The sequence below is a fragment of the Carcharodon carcharias genome, chromosome 5 (genome assembly GCF_017639515.1).
Source record: "Carcharodon carcharias isolate sCarCar2 chromosome 5, sCarCar2.pri, whole genome shotgun sequence".
NCBI lineage: Eukaryota > Metazoa > Chordata > Chondrichthyes > Lamniformes > Lamnidae > Carcharodon > Carcharodon carcharias.
In genome coordinates this window covers 121,425,203-121,452,964 of record NC_054471.1, presented here as the reverse complement: position 1 = coordinate 121,452,964, position 27,762 = coordinate 121,425,203, and the positions used below count along the sequence as shown (strand labels likewise).

Sequence of the window (27,762 nt, the reverse complement as noted above, 5' to 3'; positions counted from 1 at the left end):
GGAAGGATATGTCATGACCTTGGAGAGTGTGCAGAAAGGATTTACTAGAATGGTATGAGGGGTGCAGGACTTCAGTTTTATGGAGAGACTGGAGAAGTGGGGGGGTTGTTCTCATTGGAGCAGAGAAGGTTACTTGGAGATTTGATAAATGTGTTGAAAATCATGAAGCGTTTTGATAGAGCAAATAAGGAGAAACTGTTTCCAGTGATGGAAGAGTTGGAAACCAAAGGACACAGATTTAAAGGAATTAGGAAAAGATCAGGAGCAACATGAAGGGGGGGGAAATACTTATGCAGTGAGTTATTTTGATCTGGAATACATCAACTGGAAGGGTGGGGGAAGCAAATTTAATAGAAACTTTCAAAAGGGAATTGGATGTATACTTGAAGGGGAAATCTTTGCAGGGTAGTGTGGCTAATTAGAAAGCTCTTTCAAAGGGCTGGCACAGGCACAAAGGGCCAAATGGCCTCCTTCTGTGACATTCTATGTTTCTACTTACAGGCAGGGATGCATCATCCTCTCCTTTGGGATTTATGTTGCTTGATTTTTTTTTTCTTTTTGCAGCCTGCTCAGAGTAAGATATTTCTAAATTTATATCAGCTGTTTGTTGAATACCTTCAGCCTTGATAGCTGGTTCAATCAGCTGCCCTAGAAGGAAAAGAGGCGCTTGTTATTGTCCTGATTGTGTCAGTCTAACTGAGAAATGAATTTCAATGCTTACCATTCCCTTACATCTCCTGCTGCATAATTCTACCTTATGAATAAAGGACATATAGAGCATTGTAATCAAAGAACAATCTACAGGTCGAGTATCCTTTATCCATATATCCGAAAACCAAACACATCCAAAAACCAAACTTTGAACGACTATGCAGTTAATTCGTATGTTAATAAAACAATGTAATATTTTATTACAGGTGTAATACGTGTTAACAGGTAAGAAGTAGGGTGTGTGGTGGTTGGCAAATGGAGAAACAACCTAGTATTTGTAGACCATAGCTAGCCTAAGCTTAGGCTATTGTAATATAAGTTGGCCTAGGTCTACTGTAGATCCGAAAACCGGAAATATCTTAATACCGAAACGCAATCGGCCCCAAGGGTTTTGGTTGAAGGATACCCAATCTGTATTATATATTAAAAAGGCTATCATATCACAATGTTTTATAGGAATTGTACTTATATTTGGCATAAATTATCCATAACATAGGGCAGAATTTTGCCCTTTGTTGGCGGGCGGGCCCCAGCGGCTTGGCCGCCGGCGGGCAGCTGAACTCCACTGTCAAAGCAGGGCCCGCCGCCATTTTAAATGGGCAGGCCAATTAAGGCCTGCCCAGCGGCCTGCCCAACGGGAAGCGCTATGCGCTTCCTGAGCGGGGGGGGGGGGGGGGGCAGGGGGAAGGGATTCCCCATCTGTCAAAGTGCGCTCTTTCACACGTGCACGCATTCACACGTGCGCGCAAAAGAGCTCATTGCTCCCTGAGACTAAGTGCTGTCTCAGGGAGATCAGTGAAAATTTTACAAACTTAAAAAATAGAAAAATAAAAAAATTATTAACATGTCCCCCTCATGTGACAATGTCACATGAGATGGTACATGTTAATAATTATCACATAACATTTATTAAACATTTTTAAAGTGGATATGAAACCTCATCTCGCCAGTGGATGAGGTTTTATGTTTTTTCTACTGCCCGCTGGAGCTCCTGGCCTGCCCGCCAACCTTAAGGTTGGACGGGCAGGGCCTTTAACCTCCTTAATTATCCTGTCAATGGCCTTAATTGACCATTGACAGGTCGGCGGGCAGACAGCTGATTTCACTGTCCGCCCACCTTCCTCAATACTTAAATGGACCGGGATGACGTCGAGGGTTCCTCCCGACGTCATCCCGCATCATTTTCCCGTGAGCGAGCAGGCCCCGCCCCCAAATCGCCAATGAGAAAATTCAGGCCATAATATCATGTCACAGCACACCTAAAATTGAGAAACTCAACTTTGGAACCGTGGAAGTTAAAAGAAACAACATTTAACAGTTTCTCTAGGAATTGCAGAACACAAATGCCTAAATGGTTTACCTCATTAAGCAATTAAAAATTAATGAAGGCATTAACTGAAAAACACCCACGGATAGCCAGGGGTGAACATGGTCCATCATGTAAGAAGATTTTGGAAACTCTGTAGCTCAAAACTGAACATGTGAGTAAAATATTTTTTCATCCAGTTGAGTAATAATGACTGGAAAACAAGTGGCATAAAAGCCAAAATGATAAATATGAGCACACTTACTATTTTTTGTAAAATATATGTCATACCTTCCATTTTCTCAGTGGTATCTTCCCTTTCATTTTCATCAATTGCAGCAGCTGAAGCTTCATTTGTACTTGAGGCCTGAAAGTTAATATAAAGACCCTGTCTATAACTCTATGTATAATTCAGCGACGATCAAGTAATCAGAGTGACACTGATGATTGGTTGGTTCACATTATTTCCTTGCTGGCTGAAAGACTAATAGAGAAAAGGTGACAACTCAAATAGCTGTGCTATAAACAATAAAGAAGGGAAAAGAATGCAAAATGAAGTGTACTACATACTTCCCTCTTGTTACAGTAAAAAACATTTCATAAGTGGATAAAATGAAATGATATAAATATATTCCATAATTGTTGACAGATAAGCCTTCAAATTGTAACACATCCCTCCTATTAGCAATGTAAGCAATTGATTTGCTTAGCTAGTGAACATCCATGCAACACACTAAAGAAAGACTATGTTAGGCTTTTTTAAAGCATGAGGAATGTTCTGAATCACTGGCCATGTAGATCAGGAAATAGTGAAGCTGCCCATTAAAATCACGAGCAGTGAATGCATAATTCCCCAATAATGAGCGACCACTGGGTGCAGCTCTTCACTGATTAAGTGCACGCATGATTTCCATCTTCATGCTGTGTGCACTGGTTGAGAGCACATAGTTGAGGGTAAATAACCCTACCTTTTTAAAACAACCTTTTTACTGGCATTTACTTTGAATGTATTCATATTTTTACAGTACGAAAATTAGATCAATTTGAAATCTGTTTTATAATTTCTCTTTACGGTATCTTCTTTGCACTTTAGTTCTGACTACATGATTTCCAAAATTCAGAGGCAAAGAGCAGGTCAGTGCCATAACACTGATCTTCACTACCATCAGGCTGAAGCATTAGAGAAAAAAAATTCTGATAAGGTGGCCTCTTTCTGCCCTACAACTTGTCCCAAGCATGAATTACATGAAAATTGTACACCATAGCAAAGAAAAGAGCCTTTGGTTTTGTGATGGCATTCCTACTTATGACTGAGAAGATTTGGATTCAAAGTCCACCAGACAATCCTGGTGAAGGGGGATGAAAGCGGCGGCTCTGAATTCTGGATTAATCTCCGGTTGATAACTTGTGTCTGGTGGGTGTGGATTACCCTCCTCATTATATGGGTTGTGGGAGTTCAGAATGCCCTCCCAGCAGAGAGGACCAGCCATCATACTGGCTGGCATAAAGGTGGAACGGGCATTCACATCATGGCTGGTCAGACTGTTAATGAGATTGTGAATCCTTCAACCAATTCACTTTATGTCCAAGGGAAAAGTCTGAGAATATGGAAACAGCAACCAGAACAATTACACCATTGAATAAATATTTTACAAATACTAGCTCTTCCTCACATCTGGGGCAGAGTAATTCTGATGGCAGGATTTCCCCTCCCACCGCCAATGAAGTCGGTGGGGAATGCATCCCCGCTGATCAGGGATGCCCCGCAGCCACGAGGAACATTAATTGGCTGATGGAGAGATTTCCGCCCCTCACTGGAATTATGGGAATATCATCATGCCTTTTTAAATTTATATTGAGACTGACAGTAATACTGCTGGACCTTCTAATGTTACGTCAGGAATGTGCTGTTTCTTCATGTGGCTTTTCTTTTTATCAGATGGCAATGTGTCAACAAAGGAATTTTGCATGAGTACATGCAGGAAATTGAACAATATGGCACAGGTTATGGTTGGTTAATTACTTTAATTATTAATATAAGTGAATAGAATGAGAAAGATAATGGGCTGGAATTTACTTGAGCAGAGTATCTCATTCTCAGTTGGTTGGACTTTTTCTGCACCTTTCAATTCAAAAACATTTTGTCCTGTAACTTGCTGTGAGTTGACAAAGTGCGAGGATTTTAATGAAGGATGGGACAAACTATGTAACTCCTTATTTAATGAAATAAATAGAGGATGGACAGAGATGGCTGAATTCCATGTTAAATCAGGTACAGGGAGAGAAATGGGAAAGGAAAATGGATTAAGAAAGAAAAAGAAACAGAAAGTAAAAAATAAAACCATATAAGTTTTTCCATTTTAGAAATTTCCAACATTTCATTATCTGAAGGAATGTGACTCCACACTTTTAATTATTCATTTTAGGGGTGAGAGATGTCGATTGACAGTCATTAATAATTATGTAGTGATTGTGGGTTGGGCCATTTCTTGCTGTTGTGGGGTCATGTGGCTGTACAGACCAATCAACCCTAAGCATGGGGAATCTTAAGAGCGAAGCTTTTTAAGCTTTGGTCTTGGAAGAAGCATGCAGCCCCATCTGGAGTCTGTAAATAAAGTTCACTGATTTTTACAAGAAACCTGTCCTGCACTCAAAGTTTATTACAAATTTTCATGTTGTTTAGAGAGCACTTGCACTTATAATTACCAGACTTAACTTTTTGTGGTGAGTTGTCCAGACAATTAATATGCGAATACAGCTACATCATGAAAGTCAGGGGAGGTTATGTGTGAGATGCTGCTTTTAAAAAGCTAACTGAGGAGCACTTTGTTTAAGTTTTTGGCCAATTTGCACATTAACAATGGTGTATGCTGTTCACATGCTTTTATTCTTCAAATTCTGGGCCAATATAGCATTAAAAACTATTGTTGGAAAGAGATACTTGATTTAAAAATTCAGCCTTCAGACTGTGCATTGAATGCATAAAAATAAAGACAAGTATTGTTTTCCATTCCCCAAAGCCAAAAATGAAAAGAGGTGACCTTGTTGAGTATGTTGATAATAAATGATGGGAGTCTGGTTTTGTATTTGTGGCCTATTGCTGGTTTACTTTAAATTACAGCACAAGTGACATAATTAAAATGGGACACTGAAGGCAGGATGTCATTTCACCACAACAACCTTCTTTATATAGCACCTTGAACACAATAAAACAGCCCATGGCACTCCACAGAGCTTTATAAAGCAAAATTTAACACTAAGCCACATAAGGCGAGATTAGAGCAGACGAACAAAGGTTGTCTCAAAGAGGGAGGCTTTAAGGAGTGTCTTAAGGAAAAAAATAGTAGAGAAGCGGAGAGTTTTATGGAGGGAATTCTGGAGATCATGCCCTCAATAGCTGAAGGCATGGCCACCAATGGCGGAGCAGTTAAAATTAGAGATGCACAAGAGACCAGAATTGGAGGAGTGCAGATTTCTTGGGGGGTTGTGGGGTTAGAGGAGATTACAGAGAGAGATAGGAGCAAAGCCAGGGAGCGATTTGAAAAGAATGATGGGAATTTATAAATTAAGATATTGCTCCAGGAGGCAATGTAAGTCAGTGAGCCAAGAGTCAAGGGTGAATGGGACATGGTACAAGTTAGGACACAGGCAGTAGAGTTTTGGATGGCCTCAAGTTTACTGAGACTAGAATGTGGGAGGTCAGACAGGGATGCATTGAATAGTCGAGTCTAAATGTAACAGAGGCATAGATGAGGGCTTCGGCAACAAGGGCAATTGAAGCAGGGGCTGAATTGGGCAATGTTACAGAGGTGGAAATAAGTGGTCTTAGTGATAGCACAGATATGTTTGGAAGCTCATCTCAGGATCAAATATTGCACTAAGGTTGTGAACATTCACTTGAAATGCAGCTGCTTTTTTGAGAAATTGTAAATTGGAACATCAGGCCTAAAATTTTGTGTGGGGTGTCCTGGAATTTTGATTGATTATACATAGTTGCAGAAATATCTTGAAGCATGGAGAACTCTGAAAGGAAATGAGGAGAAAACACAGGGTTGAATTTTCCCCCCGTTGGGGGGAAGTTAATGGGCGGGCGTGTACAGGCGCGCCCATGATCGGAGGTGTGCTGCCATTTTATGTGGGCGGGCTAATTAAGGGCCGCCCAGTGTGACATCCGCACAGAAGCGCTATGCGCTCCCTGTGCAGGCGGGGGGAAATCCCAAAATCGAGAGTGCGCTCTTTCGCTCATGTGCACAAAAGAGTGCACTCATCTCCCTGAGGCTGTGTGCTGCCTCAGGGAGATCGGCTGTATATGTAAAAAAGATAAAAATAGAAAAATAAAATTTCCCTTAACGTCCCCTCATGTGACAATGTCACATGAGTTGGGACGTGTTCATAATTTTTACAAAATCTTTATTAAAATTTTTTAAGGCCTACATGAAACATCATCCCACTCATGGATGAGGTTTTATGTTTTTTCTAGTTCCCTCTGGGCCTCTTGGCTTGCCCGCTAACCTTAAGGTTGGACGGGCAGGTCCTTTAATTACTTAATGGACCCTGTCAATGGCCTCAATTGGCCATTGGCAGGTCGGCGGGTACGCAGTTGATTTTGCTGCGCTCCCGCCTTCCTGAAAATTTAAATCAGGCGCGGTGACATTGGGAGTTCTCCCTGACATCACTGTGTGTCATTTTTCGCATCGGTGAGTGGGCCCTGCCCCCGCTCGTCGACTCGTAAAATTCTGCCCACAGTTATTGTGAGATGATAGGATATGTGACATATTGGCATCAAGTACCATGTACATTGGTGGCACGTATTTCTACCTGTTTATTTGAATGAAAATCATGAGCCTAAAAATTACTTTTGGTGATATCAGCAAACAAATTCTTAATGGGTTTTGTATGGCATTCCTTTTTGCAGCAATTTAAGTGTGGATATTAGCCCATTTTATTTTAAATGTGTTGATTCCTCCATTTATAACAATCGAGGAACATCAGATTATGAACTTAGCTTTTGTCTGCTTATATCACCAGTAGTAATGTTGGTTAAGCCTGTCAGTAAAGTGTAACTTTTTAATTCCAAAAGTATATTTAAGTATATTTAAAGTGTTTTTCTATTCCATTAGATTTATATATATGTATAGGGAACTTGCTGTATGGAGAAGCAGGTGTTCAAAATCCATTCTTTTCTCTTGGTACATTCCAGTCCCAACACATTGTGCCATTGCACAGCCCATCACTGTTGATCTTTATTAGCAGGAAAGCTCAATTTTTATGCTCTTTATCATTGTATAAATTGTTGCTTGTATTCTGTTTACCTATCCTTGATATCTTTGCAGGCTACTAGACCATATAAGAATGTCCGGTCTAGCCAATAAATAGAAGAATATAGAGTAAACCAACCATGACTCTCTCCTCTGATTTTCTCTCCTGTTGCATGAAATGCTGCAGGTTTTAATGTTCAATGTTTAATGTTCCATTTTCCTTCTTTTTCTGAATGAGTTGGAACAAGTTTCCACATTAAAGGAACTATATAAATGCAAGTTGTTGTTGTCACTATACCATATAACTGTCCTGGAATTCATTGGTGGGAGTCTCTCCATATTCCTTTGGTGGGACTTTGCCAGAACCCCCATAGGAATGGTGCAATTGTCTGGTAACCGTCTCCCTGGGAGATCTGCTGCTCTCCCACTTACTCCAAGTTGGCGCAGAAAGTCAGGAGAACCCCATAGAGTTTCAGGGCCAAAAATGAATCAGTATTATGAGCGTATATTTTAAGTCCTTGTGCCTTTAACTGTGATGGTTATTCTTTGTCTTTACCAATCCTACAAATCCCGCCAATATGCTGTCTCCTTACTATATGAGGAGGACAGTCTTAACATTGGCAACTCCTGTGATTAAAGTCTCCATCACATAAGCTCTATTTAGGGTATCCAAACTTCAACAGAATGAGAGGCCTGCTTCACTGATTTCTTTTAGACTGAAGCCACCTTCCTTACCTGTAGACTAAAGATGTCCCTGACATCAGGAAAGTGTTGTTTGTTCTTTTTTCTCATTGTCATTGTAAATGTTTCCACTCTTCTCTGAACAGCTTCTGCTTGGGTACGGGTCAGGGTTGACAGTAATGCCATGCTCTCCTGGGTGTCTCCACTGACTAGTCCTGAAAGACCTGCGTCCTTCAGCCACTCTTCTTCCACTTCCCCTTCTGCACAGGAAACAAAAGGAAAAAAATGAAATGAAAGACAGTGACAATAAAGGAATTTAATTAATTAGGCTGTAAAAAAAAACTAATCTACTCCCTACAATCTGGGGCTAGATTCTGAAACATGGTTGCAAACTGTGATTAAATGTATTCCTGGAGGTTCCATCACATGACTTGCTCCCACACTCTTACGCTAGTGGCCAACACATCCACCCTTGTGAAGCACTGCCTTCCTATGCCAATTGGAAAGCAAGAAGACTCATTACCTAATTGGATGATTCTTGACTGCCGACCAATCAGCCTTTTTTTTTATTTTCAATATTTATTATATCTGATAAAGAGAAATGTTTAAGGAAATGACAAAAAACAATTTTTTGTGATGTCGCAATGATTTTTCTCCAGGTTTGCACACAGCAATATCCTGGAGATTGACCTTCAATTCCTGAAGACTCCAGATCAATTATGGAGGGTTGGCAATCTTGTAACCTGAAACAGAACAGGGAGACATTTTCTACCCCAGAAAAATGTGCAAGTTGGTTCATTGAATATATTCACGACTGATTTTTGATCTACAAGTGAGTCAAGTGTTATGGGGTACAGTCCAGAAAATGGAGTTAAGTACATAATCAGATCAGCCATGATCATATTGAATGGTGGAGCAGGCTCAAGGGGCTGAATGGCCTACTTGTGCTCCTATTTCTTATGTTCTAAAAATGTTCTGTTAGCGTCTCGGATCCAAGCACTTCAATCTTCCAAAGTTTGAGCTTCCGATTGGCGAGGGCCGAGTAATAAAAAGAACTATGTTTTTTTTAAATGTTCTATCCGCAGAAAAAAAAGCAAATGGAAACCCTAGGCCCTAAATTCCTTGAGGGTTCTCCTGAATCTGCTGTCATAACTTTGATAGGACACTGGTGGAGCTCTCTGAGAAATGGCTGTAAATGGCAATAAATAATGATCAGTTCAGGTTGAGAGGGCACAGTGATTTACCTCTTCAGGCACTGTCATCATGCTCCAGATAAATTTTGTGCATATTTTAGAGTTTATACTGTGTAATAAAATTAATTTTTCTGTAACATAGGGTTACAAGCTTCAACCTTGAGAATGGAGGAACCCTTGTCTGAAATTATTTAACAAGCTTAAAAATGATATAGTAGTTTGATTAATTCAGTTTAGTAACATGAGAGGAATTATCTAAATAGACTTCACATACCATCAGGCACTTTCACAGCCATCTCCTCTCGCTCTTCCTGATCATTTTCCTGAGTTGTTTGGATGTGTTCCACTTCACTCCAGTAGTCATCCATGGACAGTTCGTCCAGAGAATCCTGGGAGTAGGACCGTTCATACTGAAGCTTCGCCATAGTGTTACTGGAATGCACTTGGTTCATACTATACTGCCCACATCTTCGACTGTAAAGCAAAGAACACAGATCTTTAAAAAGAGTTGCTTCACATTACTTCACCTATTAGAATATCTTATGTTCATAGGATTTTAACTTTAAGGAAGCTGAGCTGAAACTGTTCAAGTTAATTTTAGCAAAGTTTCTACAAAACTTTTATTTATGTATGGAAATAAGTAGTTTGCTAATATAGTTATCAGTTACCAAGTCTTATCAGAAACTCGAGAGTTTGAACTTCTGTTTTACAACCGTTCTTGTAAAGGAAAATTGTTACATTGGATCTAAAAAAGTTAACATGGTAAGATTTTTTTCTGTGCACATGATATTGTTGTTAAATGAAGTAAAATACAAATTACTTTTCTCTTTTCAAACGCTGACAAATTAGTATTTTCTATTTTTATTTCAAATTTCTATAATGCATTTTTATGAATACAGTCACAAATATTGATGAGTGACAGATCTTCTGTCTGTGCAAAACCACATCATATCCGCATTAAACATGACTGCAAACTGCAATAAAATAGAATGCTATTACCCTGTTTTGTTGCATTCATGCTGAACTCATTATCTTCTAGTGATACTTTATGGCAGTAGACAAATACTGCAATGATGAGTACTAAATTATCCTCTTATACTAAACTAAACTTAGTCTTATGCCAACTTAGTAATAACTAAAACAAGTAGAGATGCAGAACCACAGAAGAAATAAACTGAAAGGAAAGGAAATGGCCAAAGCATGAACAGAAAAAAAAAATCAAAGTAAAATGTTGGACTCTTAAGACCTTGAGCAGTCTGCATGCAAGTAAAATGATTTGAGGAAGCATTTGAATAGGGCAGCACAGGTAATGGTCCCAGGGGCAGCTGAAGAGTGGGGATCTTTTGTTTTTCTAAAAGAAGAGTTTTAATGTAACAAGCCTCAGGCAACTGGATTGATCATCTTGCAATCGATTACAATCCTTCAAGATGTAAATATATAATCCTTCCTCCCCAGTGCCATAGCAACCATGAGCAACAGAAATGCTTGAATGTTCCTCATAGTCAGTATTGCTATGGCTCAAATGGCAGGCAATACATCATAAAATATAACTTTTCATCTGGGCTTCCTTTGCAGTATGCCTGTTCATTGTTTCCACCTTGCCCACTGGTGCTGTGCCAGCATGGCTCCAGAGAAAAACATGCTCCTGTAACTTATATTGAAGGATGGTTCCATAACCTCCATAACGGTTCCATAACCTCCAGGAGTCTTTGAAAACCTCACTTAAATGTTATTCTTCTAGTGTGAGCCTAGTGGGTGAGTGCTGGTGGGGTAACAGTAGCACTGCAGATTATTTATCGTAGAACCTACTAGATTATTAATCCTTGCTAATCTTCTCTTCCCTAGTCCAAAGATACTGAGGCCAGTTCACATCATCTCACTGCTAACTCATTTTGGGGCAGGGAAAAACCCAATGGCCCTCCTGGTCCATATGGCTCAGTGCTATATCAGCTAGTGAATTGTCTCCATTAGCTGCTACAGCCAAAACAATAGGGTAGATTTTGACTTTGCTTGTATAATACAACAGGTAGAGAATTTGCAGTCCACTTTACATCTCTCTTAATTTTAATTTCCAGTCTTTAAATGGCAGCTGGTTCACTTTTACCTATTTTATACAATAACACAAATCCATCATCACCTTCAATTTGCTCATTTTCATTAAGTTACAAAAACCTGTGATTAACAGAGTAAGTCAGACAATAATTGAAACAAGTCACTCACATGATTCCAATGAAACCTATGAGGTTGAAACATGCCACAAGGAAAAAACTGACCATTTGTCTCATTACATTTTGTGAGAATTTAATCTTGCAAAAGCTCTCTTTTCCTCAACCTCTCATCTTCCTATCCATTACTTTCTTCCTCCTCTTCTCTATCCTTAGCTCCTCTGCCTTCTTTGCTTTGTCCCTTTACCTGCAATCTCTCACCCTGTCTGTCCTCTCCCCATTACCCCCTCCTTCCCACCCCTTTCCTCCTTCATTCCTCAATCCTTCCCTCCTCTGCCTCCTTCTCTTTCCTCCTCTTTGTCTCCTCTTCTCTTCCCTGCCAGGTGCAATTATCTACCACCCCCTAACTATTCTTGACCTAAACATCTCAGTCTGTCTTGATTCCCCATAAATAATGCAATGAGAGATTGGGAATGTACTAACTTCAGTATTTAGCACACATTTCAGTGAAAACCCATTTAATGGAAAATTCTATTTTAATAGTACAAACATTTCCCTACAAGTCCTGTTACATTTGTTTGGAGTGCTGTAATAGGACTTGCAATATTACATTTGTCATATCTTTTGTCACATAATAGTTGGGGGTCACAATTATAGTAACATTGGATGGAATCCTCACAGATTTGCACGATATGCGGTAGTGGGTGGGTAAAACGTGGTTTTACCTGCCAGCTGTGATGGTGGATTTTCATGCTGTATTGTCCCAAACCCGCCACGTTATTTATGCATTCCTGGGAAACACGCCGTATCAGTTATGAGCAAGCGCTAATTTGCCCGCCCGCTATCACCTTGCCACTTCATCATCCAGGCGCCATATTTAAAGTGCAGCCACATGCACATATCTCAGTGCTTCCAGCCTGGGACTGCTGCAAAGAAGACATGGCCCTGAAAGGCAAAAAGACTGCAGCTCCCGGGTTCAGTGACCTGTCACTGGAACGCCTTTTGGACACAGTGGAGGTTAACTGTGATGTCCTCTAACTCTGCTCTGGGAACAGGATGGGCAGCAACATCACCAAGCCAGCTTGGGAGGTGGTGGCAGCGGTGGTCAGCGCCAATGCTCTTCAAAAGAGAACAGCCACCCAGTGCCGCAAGAGGATGAATGATCTCCTCCGTTCCACCAGGATGTCACTCTCCTCATCACTCTCAGCTCACACACTCACAAACCCATCACACACCCACAGGCCCTCACTCACTGCTGGTTCAAGGCATATCACCATTCAGTCTCTCACACACACCTTCATTGTTCTCTTCCCGACCTTGGGACCACTCACCATCCACACAGGTCAGGCATATTTATCATCTGGCCTGACAGGCATCCTGCTTACACTCTCTCCATCTCTATTCATGCAGGACAAGCTGGCACACAACAAGAGTGAGAGGTCGCAGACCGGTGGAGGAATGCCTGAAATCAAGGTCCTCATGGACTTTGAAAACAGAGCTATCCAGCTGGTTGGCGAGGATCTGGACAAGTCCTGTGCTGAAGGTGAGGTCGGCGCTGTTTGACCAAGTGAAGATCCAGCAGTCCAATATCCATCAGACAACCATGCTATGAATGATGTGTCCTGTTTCACAGGCCACTGCCATACACTAACTATCTCCCCTAGCTTCCGCAGGCATATCTGGGAAACAGCCGACAGAGTCCATGACCCAGGGCCTCCAAACAAGCCCCAAAGAAAGCTCTGAAGAAGAATCTGGAGGCCCCCTCCTTGAAGTCCCGTCACAGCGCTCACCCACGCCCTCCACTAATGCAGAGACACACACCTCATGGGACCTACTTTTAGAGTAGCCTTGGGATCACAATCTGGTGAGCACATTGCACTGTCTGGTCCACAATAGGCGGTGGCAGGGACTTCCCAGGTGTCTGGCACTCGGAGAACTGCTGGAGGCCAGAACGTTGCTGAGTCCAAGTCAGATGACGAGCCTCTGGACTTGGTCATGTCACAGTTGCTGGAGCTGCAGAGACAAGCTCGGGAACATCAGAGAGGGATGTCCGCTGCACTGCTCAGATTGCAAGGCACAATGGGGGAGTGCATCCACCTTCAGGCTGAGGTGATAGTGCCGGCATTGCAACACACTGAGGTCAACACTGGAAGGATGGCGGCTGCCATGGACTCTTTGGTCCAGGATGCCGCTCCTGCATGGGCTCAACTTCATCGCTGATGCCATATTTGGTCTCCACAGTGTGTACGCGGAGGAGTGCTGGGCAGCTCGATCTCATTCCAACTACCCCTTCTCCTCAAGGTGTCAGCCTGGAGCCCTTGGGCACCCATAGGGAGGAGGATCAGCAGGTGCACACCCCCGGTGCCATCCACCCAAGTGACTCCGGGAGAGTCCAGCCCATCCAAATCCACTCCACCTGGGGCCTCAGCAGCTCCAGCTTCACAGGTTGAGGAGGGTGCCACTGCCACACAGCAGGACCCTGAACGCAGGCCGGGGCCCTCCAAGTCTCGGCCCTCCAGAGGACGCCTGCCAAAGTCAGGGCGCCACAGTCAGCAGGCTGCTCCATCTCCACTGTGGATGTCCGGGGAGCACCAAGACGTAGCAGTAGGGTTAGGAAGGTTAAGGAGAATTAGTTGCACAGCCTGAGCCTGGGTGTTAATCACTTGCACTTACTGTTCACTATTAATAAACACCCAAGAATGTTTCCCTGCCCTTGGCTCCTTGTTCTGATGAGCAGTGTTCTTGTCACTCAGATGTGAAATCTTTCTGCACAAGTTAAAGGCAGGTGCCTCAGTCCAGGGCCTCTTCCCTGTGCTCTGTGCGGCCTTCGGACCAAAGTGATGATCCAGCCTCACACTACCTGGAAACATTATTGATGCCTGCACCTCGACGGTGCTTGTCATTGCTGCCAGAATGTCATGGGCAGGCACCACAGTGTTCCTTCATTTCCTCTGAGTTTTCTCAGCACCTTTAAGTTGGGGCTAGTCCCCGTTTCTTCAGCATCTGTGACCAATGACACTGTGCTCCTGAAGGGCTCAGGTGCTGAAGGTGGACAAAGGATCAGATGCTTCTAAGCTTCTTGCCTGAGTCTCTATTATATGACCCTGACCACAGACTGCAAGAGAGCTGCCCTCGGCCAGACAGGAGTCAGACATTCTCAGAGGCTATGTGAAGATCTATGGAGTGTCCTCACTGCATGTTGTCACCATCCTCCACAAATGTAGCAGCTATGAGGGCCTTCTGAACGCACCTGCCTTATCTTGCCAGTGTGAGGGCCTCATCCCCATCATCATCACCACCAAGGGCCTCCTCACCCTCATCCCTGTCGGTGTCCTCCTCATCGGAGGAGACCTCCAGCTGCTCCATCTCCTCCTTAGCCAGCTTCTCTCCCCATTGCAGCTCCAGGTTGTAAAGGGCACAGCAGACGATGATGATGTGTGATAACCTCTGCGGACTGTATTGTGGGGCTCCACCAGACTGGTCTAGGCACCAGAGCCTCATCTTCAGCATCCAGATGGTCTGCTCCACCAAGTTGCAAGCTGCTGCATGAGCCTCATTATAGCTTCACTCTGCTGCAGTCTGAGGCCGCCGCACGGGTGTCATCAGCCACGGCCTCTGCGGGTAACCCTTGTCCCTGAGGAGCCAACCCTGCAGCTTCTGTGGACCCTTGAAGACGCCAGGGATCTGTGACTGACTGAGGATGTGGGTATTGTGCACACTCCCTTGAAACCGTGCGCACACTTCCAGGATACATTTCTGGTGGTCACACACCAGCCGCACATTCAGCGAATGGAATCCCTTGTGGTTAATGTAGTTGACTGCGTGTTGCGATGGAGGTCTGAGCGCCACATGAGTGCAGTCGATTGCACTCTACACTTGTTGGAAACCCGAGCTCTGGGTGAATCCAATGGCCCTTGCATCCTGGCTGTCTCGGTCCTGGGCGAAATGCACAAAATCGTGTGCCATGGAGAAGATGGCATCTGTGACCTCATGGATGTATTTGTGGGTGGCAGATTGTGATATCCCACTGAGGTCACCTGTGGAGCCTTGAAAGGAGCCACTGGCATAGAAATTGCTCGTCACAGTCACTTTCACAGCCACTGGCAGTGGATGCCCTCCATGTCCCCATGGTGCCAAATCCTGCAGTAACTGGAAGATGTGACCGACCAGTTCCCTAGACATGCACGGTCTTCAGCTATACTGGTTCTCAGTCATCTGCAGGAATGAAAGGCGGCGTCTATTGACCCTGGGTGTCGCTGGGCGCCGACCAGCGATGGCTCACTCTGGCTCTTCAGCGGTGTGTGCGGGAGCCCCGCCGCACTTTCCTCCTGAGGGTGCTGCTCCTCCCTCTGGGCAGCCAGGAGCCTCAGTTGCTCTCTCTCCTCCATCGTCTTCACTCTCTATAGGTCATCAGGCATGTAGCTAGTTCACCAGGCTCCTTGATCCTGATATACTCCTCCTGCAGGATGAAAGAGAGAGATGCGTAGTTACATTGGGTGTACTAAGGAACTGCCCTAGCTAAGTGTGAAGGCCCCTTAATGCTTCCTGGAGAGTGCCGGCCGCCACTTGGATGGCCAGAGATTAGTGCGCTGCATGGCTGCCCGAGACCCCACCCACCTCCGCCCCACTCCACCCGACCGATTGGCAGCAGCTTTGCCCATTGGACTGCATGCTGTGCTCTCAGCTCAGGCACAGACATTCTCCTAACTCACACTGCAAGAGTGCCCTGTTAGCTTGAACCATGGGGGATACTGTTCCAAACCGGGATGATGATATTGCAAGGGGCTGTGAGCGCCTCCACCGGTGACTGCTCCATGGCCAGCTTTAACAAGGAGATTGTTCAATGTGAACAATCGTCCAACTGCCCTGCAGTCCACTAAAATGCTCATGAATTTGCAGTCTGTGCCCGAGGGTGGGATAGGGGAGGGGGGGGTGAAAATCTTTGGAGCGCTTGGTGGCACTTTGATGCCTCTGCATTGCATGAGCGGGCAGATAAACTAGAGCCCTGGCTCCAATCATATCAATGTGGCTGCGTCCGGACTGTCTGAGTTGCAGAGGAATAGTCACTTTAGACAGGTTTCCCTAATGCGTGACCACTTCCCTCGCCCACCCTCCACCCCACTCCCACAACACCCCAGCCCCCCACCATCTCCCCGCCCCCCGAATGCTTGTGCACTACATTCAACAGCAGGGCTGCCCTTGCCTCCCCACCCCCCCACAAGTCGCCTCAATGGCACGGCTGCCCTTAACCCCAACGTCCCGATGCCCCTCAAGTTTGAGTTCCAACAGGCAAGTGCTGCACAATGTTACTGTGTACCCACCTCCGAGCTCCCCTCAAAGTGCATGTTGTTTGTGTGCTGTTGTGAGACAGGTCGTGTGCTTTCCCGCCATCGTGGATGGACTATCCAGCAGGGTGGGGGTGGGGGGGAGCGATTCCAGCAGGCTGGCCTAATAACTATATGCTGATGTATTACAATGAGGTTCCCGAAGTCCGATGGCAGGAAACGCGGCCCGCCATGAGCGGGCTGAGTGAACAATCATGAACTGGTTTCACACCATACTGAAACCGATCAGGCCACACTGTCCGCTGAAGCCACCGAATGCGCCCAATGCCGGGAGGTACGGAACATTCCGCCCATTGTGAGAGCATGGTTAAAAAATACTGCTTTGCAGTTGCATGCTAAGGCCACTGAGCGGCGCCTGGGAGCAGGCAAAGATTGCTGTCAGGCTTATTTCCATGTTGATTATCTTCTGATTTTGTCGCTTCCAGTTAATTTATCGTTTAAAATGGTTACATTTTTAAGATTTATTTATTATTACTTTCTTTTAGGTGCCCCTTCATTATTTGAGAATGTCGCTATCTCCAACAAATGCACTTTTACTGAGTAGCAAGACTCCTTGTCAGAGCTCTCCTCTCCAGATCCCCTGTATGGACTTTCATCCAACTACTGTGACCACTTGGACTCCAAGGCCCTTCCTCACAATAACATTCTGTGTCTCTCCTGATGCGTCCATAGTCCATAAATAGCCATTATTCACTACTAAGACACTACTCTCCACCACCCCACCCAACCCACTAAACCCCATTGGCTCTAGGTTAATGTTAGACTGAATTGGTTATTGGGACTATGTAGTTGGCATTAAACCATGAGGGATCAGTTTCCATAACTAGTTCTACCTCTCACATGCTCTCTCAGATTTTCACTGCCTCTATGCTGCTAGACTGGTTTATCCAAAATCCAGCCTTGGATAAGCCATAACTTCCTCCAGCTAAACATTGGGAATAACAAACACATTCAGCCCCCACGACAAACTCTCCTTCGAGTATTTTCCTGTTTTTAAAAAGTATGATAAAAATGCAAGCTATTGCATTCAGTTATTACATTGAGCTACTGTTATACTGGTCTTAGATGGCTGGTAGTACTGGTGGCTCCTCTTGCATGGTTGAGTTTGTTGGATTCATTCAATTCTTATGGCTGAGGTGGGGAGGGTGGGGGGGGGTCCAAGTCTCCCTGACAGCCAGAATTTGTGAACACAGCCAGTTTACAGTGGAGTAATCACTGTCTGCATAAGACTCTCGCATCAGGTGTCAGCAGCATTAATAACCATCTAAGACCAGCACAATAACAATTGAAGTTTTCTGTTGAAAAACTATTTCTTCCAAGAAGACAGCTAAAAGCTCAGGTGCAACATTGTCTCCTATAAAAAGACTTTATCTCAATGTGAGCTGCAGGTTAATAAAACAGTGAACATTGTTTGGCATGTGATGTTGTTATTTTAGTTCCCTTGTGAAAGAGTTCAGAAGAGTAATTTTTCCACTAAACATGTAGATTAGGCAAATAAATAGTACACCCATGATACTTCCAGGATTGGAGGTGAACATGGAAGACAATGAAAGCTGGAAGAAATGAAAAACGCAGAGTTCCATCAGATAACATATTTTTGCTTACACGATTTAGAAAGGAAAATTAAAGTCATTTAAAGGGCTCGATATCAATTTCTTTGAAAAGAGATCCTTAATCTTGATATGTGAGACAGCGAAATCTCTCCCTCCGCTAGCGCAGGTGCCCCAATTGCATTGAAATGGTGCAGCCCCTTGCGCAGAGCATTGCTGACCTCAGGATTTCAGGCAGCAGTGGTGAAGGAAGACGCTCTGTCCTACCCAAGATCTGCCACAACAGAAATCTCTAGCTTCAGGTGTTTATTAAAACAAGGCAACAGGTTAAGTTGCACAACACAATGGCTGTACTCTATACAATAGCAGTATACCAGGTATTATTTAGATAAACTGACTAAAGTACACATTTTACAGTTCTATAACATCACAAGCTATTGATACTTACACAACCTATGGACAGTGCCCCCAAGAAGCAGGAGCAAACCACACAAAGACACCTTTCTGAGCAAGTCTTAAATAAGTTAAAACAACTAAAATCAGAGTGATAGTAAATTTCATACACAATGCTGTTTCAACACCAGAAACAAACATGTCAAGGAATATATTCTCCATACTGATGAAGGGTCATCACGATCTGAACTCTGTTTCTCCCCACAGATGCTGTTTTGACCTTCTGAGTTATTTCTAGCATTTGTTGTTTTTATCTCAGATTTCCAGCATCTGAAATATTTTGTTTTTATTATATGTAATATAGTAGTACTGCGCGATTACACATGGTAATACAATAGATTCAGGCAGCTTCCTGTTTTTGACAGACACTTTCCACTTTGCTAAATGTCACATCATTATTGCTGCTAATCATGCTGCAGTGACTTTCATAGTTACAGGCAGGGCTGACCTTGTGCTAGAACTCACCTGCAGCTCAGGCACCAATCAATGGCATATCTACAATCTCCACTGTAGAGCAGAGATAGCAAAGATGGATCTGCTAACATGGTTTTTTGAGCCAATTCTGAGTGTACACTTGACGTCTAAAATACAAGGGTGCATGCTTTCCTTCCTTCTTGATGAACTCCATTTCCTGGTAAGCCCAATGGAGAGACCTTGCGAAACCATGAATATAGATTGCAAAGGAAGAACTGAATTGCAAATATTCAGTAGCAAACAACAGAAAAAAAAGCATTGTAAAAGATATAATGCAGGCATCTACTTACAAGGGACAGTTACAGAATTTTGGGAGAGGCCTGAATGGAAGTCAGTTACCCGTCCTTCTATTCAGAACATATAAAATACTGCAAGGAGAATGGAATAAATGCAATTTATGAAGCCCTGCCTTTATCACAGGTAGGGAGGCATCTCATTTCATTTCTCACAGTGATCTCAAAGATATTTTCCAATCTTGTCTATCAGTTAGGGTCTTGGTGGGAGAACATGTACAAATTTGGCCCATGCTGCATGTAATTTTCTAACTATTAAGCTTTCCTGCTATCATTCAGTAAACTATCCCTCGTAGCTATATTACAACAGTGACTATACTTCAAAAGCATTTCATTGGCTGTACAGCACTTTGAATTGTCCTGAAGAAATGAAAGACATGATATAAATGTAAGTTCTTTCTTTCTTTCTGTGAAACAAATTAGATTTTCGTGACATAATGTCCAGTGTTTTCCACTTCTGTCAACCGAGGACTGTCTAGCAATTCGCTTCAATGATGTAAAATTGTAGGCTAGGAAATGCAGAAGCAGTAAAATGTAGTCTAATCAGTTCAAACAATGGTTACGTGTTTCATGTTGCATTCCAATTGCTTTTAATTTTCAGCTATTTCTTTTCCAAAGGTTAATTAATGGTTACACTCCAACATACAACCTACTGAGAAAAGGAGTCTGCACTTTTTCAGATTGTTGCCAAGGTCACCTGGGAACACAAACAGTGTCTCTATTTTCAAGTGCCAAAATAAAAGGGTTGTTTATGCAGTACAAAGAATCATGCTGCAGGACGAAAATATCATAAAATCATCTGTGACTTTTAATTTATTCTAGAAAGGGAACAAAATGTCAGCTATTGGCATTGTGTTTTAACCTAACATATTTTGAAAATAATATAGGGAAAAAGAGATGTTATCAGCTGACGTTGCAGAATCAGTCATTCAGGCAGCTAAATATTGAACTGCTCTGTGCCACCAGGAGCCTTGTTTACTGATACCTTGTGTTCCAGGCACCTGGGCAAGTCCATTACAAGTACATGCAAAGAGTAATAACTATTTTGGAAATAAAGGGGGTGAAACTGGTTTTTAGTGGAAAAAAATAAGGTGGGTCGTCAATTTTGCACCACCACTCAAGACCAACTAGCCCCACAAAAGAAGAATAACTGGACCTCAAAAACAGCACAGTTGGCCCTTCAACAAACCCCTCCATGCACACAATGTTATCAGGTACAGTGCTATGGTGTTATGTTAATGAGATCGTAATCCAGGGGTCTAGAATTTGCACACGAGTTTTAAATCCCAATGTGGCAGTTTGTAAATTTGAAGTCAGTTCAAAAAAATCCCCAACGAATCTGGGTTTAAAAGCTAGTAGCAGTAATGCTGACCATAAAGATATCAAAATGTCATAAAAACCCAACTGGTTCACCAATACCCTTTAGGGAACAAAACCCGACATCCTTCCTGGGTGACTACAAACCCACAGCAGTGTGGTCGAGTTTTAACTGCCCTCTGAAATGGCCTAACAAACCATTTAGATCAAACTGCTAAAAAGATGTATAATGAAAATAAAACCGGACAGGCCACTTGGCTTCGAGCATCAAGTTAAACATTCGAAAAGAAACTTCCTGCTGATTACTACCTCCTGCCTTCCCTCAGCTGATGCATCAGTGCTCCTCCATGTTGAACGCCACTTGGAAGAAGCACTAAGGGTAGCAAGCGCACAGAATTTACCCTGGGTAGGAAACTTCAATGTAAATCATGAAGAGCAGCTCGATAGCATCAATACTAATTGACCCTTGAAGGACATATTTGCCAGACTGCACCTGTGGCAGATAGGAACCAACATGACAGAAAATCCTAACTGACCTTGTGCTCACCAATCTACCTGTTGCAGGTGCAAATGTCAATGAAAGTATTGGTATGAGGGACCACCTCACAATCCTTGTGAAGATGAAGGCCTGTCTTTACACTGAGGATACCCTCCATCATGTTGTGTGGGCAGTAGGGCAATAATCATTGTGGACTTCAACTACCATAATATCAGTTGGGATACAAACAGTGTAAAGGGCACAGAGGCTGCAAAATTCTTGAAATGCATTCAAGAGAACCTTTTTAGCCAGCATGTAACAAGCCCAATGAGAGGGGGCACAATTCTAGATTTAGTCTTAGAAAATGAAGCTGGGCAAGTGGATGAAGTAGCAATGGTGGACCATTTTGGAGACAGTGACCTTAACAGAGTTAGATTTAGCATCATTATGGAAAAGGACAAAGATAGAACAGGAGTAAAAGTTCTAAACTGAGGGAAGACAAATTTTACAAAGCTGAGAGGAGAGCTGGTGAGCGTGGACTGAATATAGCTATTAGAAGGAAAAACTGTCAAATCAGTGGGAGGCATTCAAAGGCGAGATTCTATAGGCACAGTGTGGACAATTCCCCACAAAGAAAACAGGTGGTACTGCCAAACCTGGAGCCCCCTGGTTATCCAGAAGCACACAGGCCAAGATAAAGCAGAAAAATAAATCTTTTGACAGTCACAAAAGACTTAATACTGTAGAAAGCCTAGAGGTGTATAGAAAGTACAGGGTGAAGTAAAAATTGTAATTAGGAAAGCAAAGAATATTAGCAAAAAATATTGGCAGTTAAAATCAAAGAAAATCCTAAGATATTTTAGCAGTACATTAAGAGTAAGAGAATAACTAAGGATAAGATGGGGCCTATCAGAGATGTACATGGTAACTTGTGGGTTGATGCTGAAGATGTGGGCAGGGTTCTCAATAAATACGTTATCTCTGTCTTCACTAAGGCGAGGGATGATGCAGACATTCTAGTTAAAAGGAGTGTGAAATATTAAATATAATAAGCATAGTGAGAGAGGAATACTGGAGAAACTGGCATCCTTGATGATGGATAAATCACCAGGGCCAGATGGATTGTATCCCAGGCTTTTGATGGAAGCCAGGGAGGAAATAGTGGATGTTCTGAAGATCATTTCCAATCCTGACTAGATACAAGTGAGATCCCAGAGGATTGGAGGTCTGTGAACGTTGTACCATTATTTAAAAAGGGTGCGAGGGATAGGCTAGAAAATTATAGGCCAGAATCAATTCTGAGTGACAGGATAAACTGTCACTTAGAAAGGCACAGATTTATCAGGGATGGTCGGCATGGTTTTGTGAGGGGAAGATTGTGTCTTATTAACTTAATAGAATTTTTTTGAGGAAGTAACAAGAAGGATGATGAGGGTAGTGCAGTGAATATTGTCTATGTAGATTTTAGTAAGGCATTTGACAAGGTCCCACTTGTTAGGAAAGTGAGATCTCATGGGATAGATACAGGGGAAAGTGGCAAATTGGATCCAAAGTTGGTTCAGGGAAGGGAAACAAAGAGTAATGGTCGATCGATATTTTTGTGAATTGGAAACGGTTTCCAGTGGTGTTCCACAGTGTTCACCGTTGGTGCCCTTGCTGTTTGTTGTATATATTAATGATTTAGACTTAAATATGGGAAGCATGATTGGGATATTTGCAGATGACACAAAAATTGGCCGTGTAGTTCATCGTGAAGAGGATAGCTGTCGAATCCTGAATGATATCAATGGTTTGGTTGAGTGGGTGGAGAAGTGGCAAATGGAATTCAATCCATAAAAGTGTGAGGTAATGCATTGGGGAGAGCAAACAAAGCAAGGGAATACTCAATAAATGGGAAGTTATTGAGAGGGGTTCAGGAAGTGAGAGACCTTTGAGTGCATGTCCACAGGTCCTTGAAGGAGGCAGGACAGGTGGACAAGGTGGTCAAGTAAGCATATGGAATGCTTTCCTTTACTGGGTGAGGTATTGTATACAAAAGCAGGGATGTAATGATGGAACTGTATGAAACGCTGGTTAGGCCATTGTGGAATTTTGTGTACAGTTCTAGTTACCACATTACAGGAAGGACATAATTGCTCTGGAGAGAGTGCAGAGGAGATTTACAAGAATGTTGCTAGGGCTTGAAAATTGCAGCTATGAGGAGAGATGGGATAGGCTAGGGTTATTTCCCTTAGACCAGAGGAGGCTATGGGCTGACCTAATTGAGGTGTACAAAATTATGAGGGGTCTTGGTAGGGCAGACAAGAAAGTCTTGTTTCCCCTAGCTAAGGAGTCAGTTACCAGGGGACATAGATTTAAGGTGATTGTAGAATGATTAGCGGAGACATGAGGAAAAACTTTTTTGCCCAGAGGGTGGTAGGTGTCTGGAATTTACTGCCTAAGTTGGTAGTTGAGGCTGAAATGCTGAACTAATTTAAAAGGTGCCTGGATCTGTATCTGAAGTACTGTAGCCTGCAAGACTAGGGAACAGGTGCTGGAAAGTAGGTTTAAAATGAGCGGCTAGTTTCTTTTTTTGGCCAGCACAGGCACGATGGGCTGAATGGCCTCTTTCTGCATGTTAACTTTTCTATGGATCTGTGGTTCAATGGTGCGTGGCATTACTACTGTGCTAATAGAATAGATTAACAACAGATCTAACAACTTAAATTGGGATATTCTTGAGGGGTGTTGGACCATCAGCAGCAGCAAAATTGCATTCTACCACAATCTGCAACCCCAACATCCCTCACTCTACCATTACCATCAAGCCAGGGGACCATATCAGGTTAATGAGGAATATAAGAAAGCATTACAGAAGCAGCACCAGGCATACCTAAAAATGAGATGCCAACCTGGTCAACCTACAACACAGGACCACATACATGCTAAACAGCAGAAACATGCAATAGAAAAAGAGCAATCCCACAATCAACAGATCAGATCAAAGCTCTACAGTTCTGCCACAACCAGTTGTGAATGGTGGTAGACAATGAAACAACTATTGGGAACAGGAGGTTCCACAAACAAATGGCAGTGGTGTTGTTGCTGGGCTAGTAATCCAGAGACCTGGGGTAATGCTCTGGGGTTCAAATTCCGCCACAGCAGATGGTGGAATTTGAATTCAATAATAATCTGGAATTAAAAGTCTAATGATTCTTGTAAAAACCCATAAGGGAAGGAAATCTGCCTACATGTGACTCCAGACCCACAACAATGTGGTTGACTCTTAAACGGCCTCTGAAATGGCCTAGCAACCGCTACAAACCGGAAACGACAATGGCAATCTCTGCTGTCAACTCTGCAAAGTCCTCCTTGCTAACATCTGGGGGCTTGTGCCCAAAATTGAGACAGCTGTCTCACAGACTAGTCAAGCACCAGCCTAACATAGTCATCACCACGGAATCATATCTTACAGATAATGTCCCAGACACCACCATCACCATCCCTGGGTATGTCCTGTCCCACTGGCAGAACGGACTGAGCAGAGGTGGCAGCACAGTGGTATACAGTTGGGAGGGAGTTGCCTTGGGAGCTCTCAATATTGACTCTAGACCTTATGAAGTCTCATGGCATCAGGTCAAACATGAGCAAGGAAGCCTCTTGCTGATTACCACATACTGCCCTCCCTCAGCTGATGAATCAGTACTCCTCCATATTGACCACTACTGGGAGGAAGCATTGAGGGTGCAGAATGTACTCTGGATGGGGGATTTCAAAGCCCATCATTAACAGTGGATAAGTAGCACTACTACAGACTGAGCTGGCAGAGTTCTAAAGGACTTAACTGCTAGATGAGGTCTGCGGCAGGTGGTGAGGGAATGAACAAAAGGGAAAAACATACTTGACCTCATCCTCATCAGCCTACCTGCTGCAGATGCACCTGTCCATGACAGCATCGGTAGGATTGACCACCACACAGTCATTGTGGAGATGAAGTCCCGCCTTCACATTGAGGATACCCTCCATTGTGTTGTGTGGCACTACCACCGTGCTCAATGGGAAAGATTTTGAACAGATCTAGCAATTCAAGGCTGGGCATCCATGAGATCCATCAGCAACAACAGAATTGTACTCGACCACAATCTGCAACCTCATGGCTCAGCATATCCCCCACCCTACCATTACCATCAAGCCAGGGGATCAATCCTGGTTCAATAAAGAGAGCAGGAGGGCATGCCCGGAGCAGCACCAGGCATATCTAAAAATGAGGTGTCAACCTGGTGGAGCTATAACAAAGGACTACTCGCATGCCAAACAGCATATACAGAGCTAAGTGATTCCATAACCAAAGGATCAGATCTAAGCTCTGCAGTCCTCCTGCATCCAGTCGTGAATGGCAGTGGACAATTAAACAACTCACTGGAGGAAGAGGCTCCACAAATATCCCCATCCTCAATAATGGGGAAGCCCAGCACGTCAGTGTAAAAGGTAAGGCTGAAGTATTTGCTACAATCTTCAGCCAGAAATACCGAATGGGTGATCCAACTCGGCCTCCTCCAGAAGTCCCCAGCATCACATATGCCAGTTTTCAGCCAATTCGATTCACTCCATGTGATATCAAGAAATGGCTGAAGACACTGGATACTGCAAAGGCTATGGGCCCTGACAATATTTCAGCAGTAGTATAAAAGACTTGTGCTCCAGAACTTGTCACGCCCCTAGCCAAGCTGTTCCAGTACAGCTACAACAATGGCATCGCTTGGCCTAAATAGCCAAGTGGTTATGGTATTGGGTTTGTAGCTCCAAGATCAAGAGTTCAAATCTCACAATGGCAAATTATGAAACAATGTAACTTCATCTGAAACAGATGGAAACATGTTTGTAGTCGAAAGAGTTACAACAATGGCATCTACTCGCTATGTGGAAAATTGCCCAGGTATGTCCTGTACACAAAAAGCAGGACAAATCCAACCCGGCCAATTACCACCCCATCAGTCTACTCCCCATCATCAGTAATGTAATGGAAGGGGTCATCAACAGTGCTATCAAGCGGCACTTGCTCAGCAATAACCTGATGCCCAGTTTGGGTTCTGCCAGGACCACTCAGCTCACTCCTGACCTCATTACAGCCTTGGTTCAAACATGGACAAAAGAGCTGAACTCCCGAGGTGAGGTGAGAGTGACTGCCCTTGACCTCAAGGCCACATTTGACTGAGTATGGCATCAAAGATTCCTAGCAAAACTGGGGTCAATGAGAATCAGGGGGAAAACTCTTCGTGATTGGAGTCATACCTAGCACAAAGGAAGATGTGTGTGGTTGTTGGAGGTCAGTCACCTAAGCTCCAGGATATCACTGCAGGAGTTCCTCAGGGTAGAGCCTGCGGCCCAACCATCTTCAGCTGCTTCCATCAGAAGGTCAGAAGTGGGGATGTTCGCTGATGAATGCACAATGTTCAGTACCATTTGTGACTCCTCAGATACTGAAGCAGTCCATATCAAAATTCAGCAAGACCTGGACAACATTCAGACTTGGTTTGACAAGTGGCAAATAAGATTCGTACCACACAAATGCCTAACAATGACCATCTCTAACAAGAGAGAATCTAACCATCGAACCTTGATGTTGAATGGCATTACCATCACTGAATCCCCCACTATCAACATCCTGGAAGCCATCATTGACCAGAAACTGAATTGGACTAGCCATATAAATACTGTGGCTACAAGGGCAGGTCAGAGGCTAGGAATCTTGCAGCAAGTTAACTCACCTCCTGACTCCACAAAGCCTGTCCACCATCTACAAGGCACAAACCAGAAGTATGATGGAATACTCTCCACTTGCCTGGCTAAGTGCAGCTCCTACAACACACAAGAAGCTTGACACTGTCCAGGACAAAGCAGCCCACTTGATTGGCACCACATTCACAAACGTTCACTCCCTCACCCACCGACGCACAGTAGCAGCAGTCTATACCATCTACAAGATACACTGCAGGAATTCACCAAGGCTCCTTAGACAGCACCTTCCAAACCTGACCACTACCATTTAAAAGGACAAGGGCAGCAGATAAATGGGAACACCACCACCTGGAGGTTTCCCTCCAAGTCACTCATCACCCTTATTTGGAAATATATCACCGTTTCTTCACTAACACTGGATCAAAATCCTGGATCTCCCTTCCTAACAGCACTGTGGGTGTACCTACACCAAATGGACTGCAGCGGCTCAAGAAGGCAGCTCACTGCCACCTTCTCAGGGCAACTAGGGATGGGCAATAATTGCTGGCCCAGCCAGTAAAGCCCCCATGAATGAATTTTTTAAAAATTCTGTAAAGCTTTAATCTGATCCGTTGGTTGTGGAATCACTTAACTCTATCAGATGCTACCTCCGCTTGCAAGTAATTCTGTGTTGTAGCTTTGCCAGGCTGACACCTCATCTTTAGGTATACCTTGTGCTGCTCCTGGCATGTCTTCCTGCAATTTTCATTGAACCAGAGTTCATCCTTTGGTTTGATAATAATGGTAGAGCGAGGCATATACCAGGTCTTCCAAATTATTT

General features: G+C 43.5%; 1 protein-coding gene across 1 annotated transcript in view; it reads right to left on the bottom strand.

Moving 5' to 3' along the window:
- arhgap18 (Rho GTPase activating protein 18) overlaps positions 1 to 27,762 on the bottom strand; it is a 105,724-nt gene that overhangs the window by 54,589 nt on the left and 23,373 nt on the right. The window contains exons 2-5 of the mRNA XM_041187389.1: positions 9,424 to 9,623; positions 8,011 to 8,216; positions 2,309 to 2,384; positions 500 to 648 (exon numbers count right to left, since the gene is read on the bottom strand). Of these exons, the coding sequence (XP_041043323.1) occupies positions 500 to 648; positions 2,309 to 2,384; positions 8,011 to 8,216; positions 9,424 to 9,623 (631 nt within the window). The remainder of the gene's footprint in view (positions 1 to 499; positions 649 to 2,308; positions 2,385 to 8,010; positions 8,217 to 9,423; positions 9,624 to 27,762) is intronic.